General features: G+C 37.9%; 1 protein-coding gene across 1 annotated transcript; it reads left to right on the top strand.

Moving 5' to 3' along the window:
* The first annotated feature begins 4,147 nt into the window (after window positions 1–4,147).
* Window positions 4,148–6,532, top strand: LOC128128837 (uncharacterized). Its single transcript, XM_052767610.1, has 3 exons — window positions 4,148–4,717; window positions 4,895–5,807; window positions 5,898–6,532. Exons 1-3 carry the CDS (start codon window positions 4,148–4,150, stop codon window positions 6,530–6,532), a joined length of 2,118 nt encoding a protein of 705 aa, XP_052623570.1.
* Window positions 6,533–7,029: the final 497 nt, after the last annotated feature.

The raw sequence follows: 7,029 nt of genomic DNA, 5'->3' as shown, positions 1-7,029 counted from the left end.
TGTTTATAATATGGTCACTATGAGATTAAATATGGACTAATTCTTTTATTAAGCAGGGTGTCTTTTTTTATTAAATGTTTTTCTTTTATTAAGCATGACATATTTCTTTTATTGGTGTTTTGTATTTTGGTGTTTCATTTATTGTTGTTTATTTGCTTTTATGTTTTGTAAGTTCTAATATCAACAGTGGTTGTTCAAAAAACAAGTAATTTAACATGAAATAAGGTCTCTGTGCCTGATAAACAATTTTACCCCTGTCCTTTTTGCGCATTAACGTGAAATCTAATATATGTTAGACGGAGGGACCAAAAAACGCCAAAAAGGTCATTTTTTGGACCACCCGTGCACCACCAAACATTTTGGACTAAACATGTATTATTTTGCCAACCATAGGGACCATTTTCGCATTTTTCTATTTATAATTCATTTTTGTCCATGTTACTAGTTCCTTTGTATATTTGCCTCTCCTCAAAGCCGAAAAATTGATCCTTATGGTTTGTAAAAAACTGTGGATAAGTTCTAAAAAGTTTTCGACTTGCATGAAATGTCCAAAATCAAGAATTTTTCGTGGTTTTGGTCCTAAAAAAGTTGATATAACTATTTTACTCTTTTTAATTTTTTTAAATATTTTTTTATATTTATTTTAATATGTTATTGATTTAATAACAATAATAATAATAATAATTATTATTATCATACCCCAATCTCTCTCTCTCTCTCTCTCTCTGAGACATGTACATCGATCCTTCTTTATCTTCTTCATCGTTTTCCATATCATTTTTCTCTTTGATAATCACTAGCACTATTATTGTTCCCCCAGTCACAAATGCTCAAATTATGCCACCTATTCACACATTGTTAAACCATACCCCTTTTCCCGATCCTGGTCGATGGATTTAAGATCTACATAAAAGAATTTGAAGAAAAAGAAGAAAAAAAATGAAATGAGATCACCGTCACTGCCTTTGCTTCTGGTTTTTCATATGTGATCGAGAAATCGAAGTTGAGAAATGTGGTTGAAGAGCAAGATGTCGGCATTAATGAGTTGTTGGTGATGCTTAGTTACAAACTTAAGTTGTCTGATATGGCTGATGTTGTGCAAAAGATCGAGTATCTTGAGGGTGTTTTGGGGAATGAAGATGGGTTGTCTTAAGATCGAGTATCTTGAGGGTGTTTTGGGGAATGAAGATGGGTTGTCTTAGCTTGCTTCTAATTTTGTTCATTATAACCCTTAAGATCTATCTCGTGGCTTGTATCTAAGGGTGAGCAAAACCTAACTCGGAAACCGAACAAACGAAACCAACTTTGAAACCGACGGTTTGGGTTTAAGATTTTCAAAAACCAAAAATTTCGTTTTGGGTCGGTTTCATAAATTTAGAAACCGAGAAAAATCGAACCGAAACGAAGTAAGTTTAAATAATATATATATATATATATATATATATATATATATATATATATATTTATATATATATATATATATATATATATATATATATATATATATATATATATATATTCTGAGATATACTAACACATATTACATCTTGGTGGCTTGGTAAGTCGTTGCCTCTTATATGAAAAAGACCTAGGTTTGATTTTTGCTACTTCTAGTTGGCAATTTTATTTTTCTAGCATCCTAGCTTATCCCGCATCAACGCTAGAACAAAAATTCATGCTAAACGCAAATTATGTGATGTATTTTAAATATCATGATTTGATAGCTTATTTTATTTCCTTATTTTTATTAGTTTATTTTAGATTTTTAGATCTTTTTATCATTAATGCATTGTAATTTATTTATTTTTCTTTAGTATGGATCATATCGGGTGCTTGTTATGTTGCATGAGATATTTTATAGGTTTTTCGGTGCTTGTTGCGGTTGCGGGTCGATTGGAGACGGCCTTAGTGGACTCCCGAGGCATTATTGGGCTTGGCAGAATCAAAGAAGAAGAATTGGGCTTTGAAAGTTATTGGCTTGGATTATTTGGGCTTGTGAAGATGGATCATAAATTTCTAATTTTGGGCTTGGAGCATCCATTTGGTGGCTAAATGATGATTGGTGCATTTCAAATTACATGGACAAGGGAGGGGGACCAAAGGAATCTTTGGTAGTGGAAGGGTGGAGTGGCTTGGTGGACCAATAGCATTACAGCAACATTTGCGCGGGTGAAATTTTCGTCGCGCGGGTACCCGCGCAACTGCCCAGTTTGGGCATTTTGGTCATTTGGCTTGCCATAACCTTTGGGGATCAGATCTAGAGGCTCATTCACGTTTTTCCACCATTGGAGACCTGCAAGAGGCGATTTTGGGAGCTAGAAATCATTTCCTTTCATCTTTCCAAATCTTAGGTAGTTTCTTTATGCAATTAGATTATTGTTCTTGTTACTTTGTTGCCATGAGTGGCTAATACTCTTATTTGGTTGACTTTGGCTGAAAACCAATGAATGTTTGTGGGTTTTGAAGGATTTATGTCGATTATCAATTTATCCCATGTTTATGATTCTAGTTTGCAATTCTTATGCTTATTTGATGCTTTGATCATGAGCGTAGTATTTGATTGAGCAATGGTTGATTTATTTCATTGATTTTGCATTGGATCATTGAATTTATCAAGAACAAGGGCTTTATGATGGTAGAAATCATCTCTAGCTTATGAATCATATCTCCTTTATGGATGTGTAAGCATTTGACATCCTCTAGGAATTGGGGATTCCTTCATTCTTAAGGCTAATTGATTTCTTGGGATTAATTGCTTCAATTGACCCTTGATCTTAATTAAGAAGGTGTGTTGTGGGCTTCCCCAACCTCCATACTACCTATGAGGAATCTTGGCATATCATGCTTCGTGATTGCTATAACCAATTTGGGATGAAGGATAAGCTTTGTATTAGATCCTAATGATAAACACACAAATGTTCATTGTGTTGAATCGCCTTAGTTAACCAATTATTTCCAACCTTTGAGCATCTCATCAACTTGCTTAATTGCAAGGTTTTTAGTTATTCAAATATTTTAGTTTCCAAGTAATCAAACCCCCCCCCCCCCCCCCTTTTAGTTTAATTGTAGTTAATTAGTTTAATTTCACTAGTTCTATTGAATTGCATTGGTGATTGAATACAACCATTTCCCCGAGGATCGATACCCCTTTTTACCATTATATTACGTTTATTTAGCAATCAAAGGGTGTAATTTGCTTGGTGGGCTTGACATCCCACCAAGTTTTGGCGCCGTTGCCGGGGAAATTGGTTATTGTTATTTGAATATTTGATTGTTTATGCCTAGGTCTACAAGAACTAGTGAACTACTCTACAATCCGGAAATTGAAAGAGAAGCAAAAAGGTTGAAAAAGTTAGCCAAACAAGCAAAGCAACAACAACTAGTTCAAGCTTCTTCCTCTTCTCCACTAATCAACATAGAAGATCAAGTTCATACTTCAAGTGATACCGACACCGAACCGAGTTCTCCAATTGTTGGTCATTCATTTGAAGACATTCCATTTGAAAACCACATAGCCATGAATCACACTCCACCTCACAATCCCAACCCAAACCCAATCAATCAAGATGCCAATACCCCACCCCATCAACCAAGACAACAACCACAAGAACCTCTCATTGATATGCCACCTTGGAATCAAGCCCCTCCTCAAAACCAACCCAATTATCAACCACCACCACAACTACAAAACCAACACTTCCACCAAAACAACCAACCTCAAAACAATGTTTTTCAAGTTCAACAAGTACATTACCCAACTCAACCCAATTACCAACACCCTCCAATGTACCAAAACCCAATGTACCCACAATAACAACCTCCTTACAACCAATACCCTAACTACCAACCTTATCCACCACCAATCTACAATCCCCAACAATACCCATATCCACCTTACCAACAACATCCCAATTACTTGCAACAAAATCCCAACAACCCCTTTCCACCCAATCCTCCTCAAGAGTTGACACTTAGACAAATGATGGAAACGGATGTTACTCATACACCTCTTGCTATTGTTTATCCCGCAAATCGCCGAGGGATTGAATTGAAGTCAAGTTTCATCCATCAACTTACCAAGTTCCATGGTTTGGATAGAGAAGACCCTCAAAAGCATTTGAAGTCCTTTCATATGATATGTGTTAGCATGTTTCCCGACAATGTGACATTGGATGATTACAAGTTAACCGCTTTCCCGCTCACCTTGGAAGACAAAGCTAGAGAGTGGTTATTGAACTTACCACCGGGATCAATTCACACATGGGAAGAGTTACTCAAGGCCTTCAATAGAAAATTCTATCCCACCTCCCGCATTTCAAGTCAAAGAAGTGATATTTTGGGGATTCGTCAAGGGGAAAATGAAACATTTCATGATTTTTGGGAGCGCTTCAACAATTTGTGTACAAGTTGTCCTCAACACAATATACCCGAACAACTACTTCTTCAAAAATTTTATGAGGGTATGAATGAAAAAGATCGGAGGATGATTGATACTTCAAGTAGTGGTGACATCTTCAACAAAACCCCTCACGAGATCCGATTACTTTTTGGTACCATTTCTCAAAATCAAAGGAATTTTGGGACTCGAAATGACATGAAGAGAAATTCTACACAAGTGGTTGGTGAATTTAACAACACTCAACATTTGGAATCAAAGCTCTTGGACTTGACTAATGTGTTAAGTCAAATGGTGGTGGGAACTGGTCAACAATTGACGGTATGTGGTATTTGTGCAATGACGGACCATTATACGGATAAGTGTCCCACACTTGGAAGTGAACCGGAAGATGTGAATGCAATGGGCGGATATCAAGGTCAACCAAGACCCACGGGATTTCAAAACAATTTCAACCCAAATTGGAGGAATAACCAAAACAACCCTTATCCACCAAAGCAAAATCCACCAAATCTTTTGATGAGACCCCAACATCCACAATACCAATCCCAAAAACCTCCATATCCACAAAATTCTTATAACCCTCCAAATTACCAAAAACCTCCACAACAAGGCCAATTAAGTGGTACCCATCAAATGAGCCTTCAAGAACTTGTCACTTCTCTTGCTCAAAGCCAAACCCAATTTCAACAAGAAACCAAGAATACTTTCTCCAACATTCAAGCACAAGTTGGAGACTTGGCAACCGCCCTCAACAAGATAGAACAAAGGGGTAAACTTCCATCACAAACCGAGAAGAACCCCAATGTGAGTGCCATCAACTTGCGAAGTGGGAAAACACTTGGAGAAAGTCAACCTAAAAGAGTTTCAAGAGAAGACGAAGATGAAGTGATCATTGTGGAATCTCCAAAAGTTGTAGTTCCTCCAAAGGAACCGGTTGTGCCAAACGTTGATCAACCCGACTCTTCCAACAAACCCATCAAACCATTGGTCATACCACCTCCCTTCCCTTCCCGGTTAGCCTTTTCCAAGAAGATAGAGGAAGAAAATGAATTATTTGAAACTTTTCGCAAGGTCCAAATCAACATTCCACTATTGAATGCTTTTAAGCAAATTCCAAGTTATGCAAAATTCCTCAAGGATTTATGCACCAAAAAGAGAAAACTCAAGGCAAATGAAAAGATTCAAGTCAATGCAAATGTGTCTGCAGTTATCCAAAAGAAGTTACCTCCCAAATGCAAGGATCCGGGAATTTTTTCTATCCCTTGTACCATTGGTGATTTGCATGTCGAAAGTGCTATGTTAGATCTTGGAGCCTCGATCAATGTGATGCCATATTCGGTTTTTCAATCTCTCAATGTTGGACCTTTGAAAGAAACGGGAGTCATCATTCAATTAGCAGACAAGTCAAGTGTGTCTCCAAGAGGAGTGTTGGAGGATGTGTTAGTACAAGTTAATCAACTTGTTTTTCCGGCGGATTTTTATGTCATTGATCTTGAAGAGAAGACTCCTTCCAAATCATCTATGATCCTCCTTGGAAGACCTTTCATGCATACCGCTCACACAATCATTGATGTCCATAAAGGAAAGATAACTATGGAGTTTGATGGAGAAACCATTCACTTCAACGTCTTTGAAGGAATGAGGTACCCTAGTAACATTTCTCCATTGTATCGGGTTGATGCGATTGAGCCAATAAACAGGATAAGCCCTAATGTATGCACAGACAAGATAATCATGGAAGATGATTATAATCCTAAGAGGGAACCTCAAAGAAGATTGGATCCTCCAATGATGGAAATGGTCAAGAAGAAGATAATTACAAGGTTCAAAAGGTGCAAAGAGAAGAAAAAGGCATTTCATGACAAGTACATAACCCAAAAACACTTTATTACGGGTCAAAAGGTTCTTCTTTATCATTCACGCTTAGAGCTATTCCCGGGAAAATTGCGATCTCGATGGCATGGACCTCTTATTGTTATAAAAGTGTTTGATCCTAGTGTGGTTGAAATTAAGAGTTTGGAAACTAACCAAATCTTCAAAGTGAATGGGCACCATTTGAAACTATTTTATGAAGGCTTTGACATGGGAGAATTCGACAACGTAACAATGGAAACACAGATTTACGAAGGTTGACGGAAGCGGGGCTATGTCTTGGCAAAGACGTTAAATAAATGCATTGTGAATAAATAATCTCCGCTTGAAGTTTTGGGTGTTTCTAAACTTGAAGTTGGCCTAAAAATAAGCATATATAAGTCTTCCAGTGATTTTGGTGAAGTTTGAAAATTCCAAAATTTTGACTTTTGCGCGGGTGCCCGCGCAGACTTTGCGCGACCGACCCCAGTCGCGCAGGTCCCGAGTTCCAAATTACACCAACATGGGGTGCTCTCTGATTGTTGCGCGCGGGTGCCCGCGCAGCCGTTGCGCGACCGACCCCCAGCCGCGCAGATTCCGAGTTCCAAATTACCCCAACATGGGATGTATTCTGACATGTGCGCGCGACTGCCCCCCACTTGCGTAAAGTTTGCGAGGGTACCCGCGCAAATATGTAATTTCATAAGAAAATTTCGAGCCATTTCATATGCGTCCTTTGCACGACCAAGCTTTCATCCATGTGTATTTAGGCGGCCAAG

The sequence above is a fragment of the Lactuca sativa genome, chromosome 9 (assembly GCF_002870075.4).
Source record: "Lactuca sativa cultivar Salinas chromosome 9, Lsat_Salinas_v11, whole genome shotgun sequence".
Lineage (NCBI taxonomy): Eukaryota > Viridiplantae > Streptophyta > Magnoliopsida > Asterales > Asteraceae > Lactuca > Lactuca sativa.
This window is presented reverse-complemented; position numbering and strand designations above follow the sequence as displayed.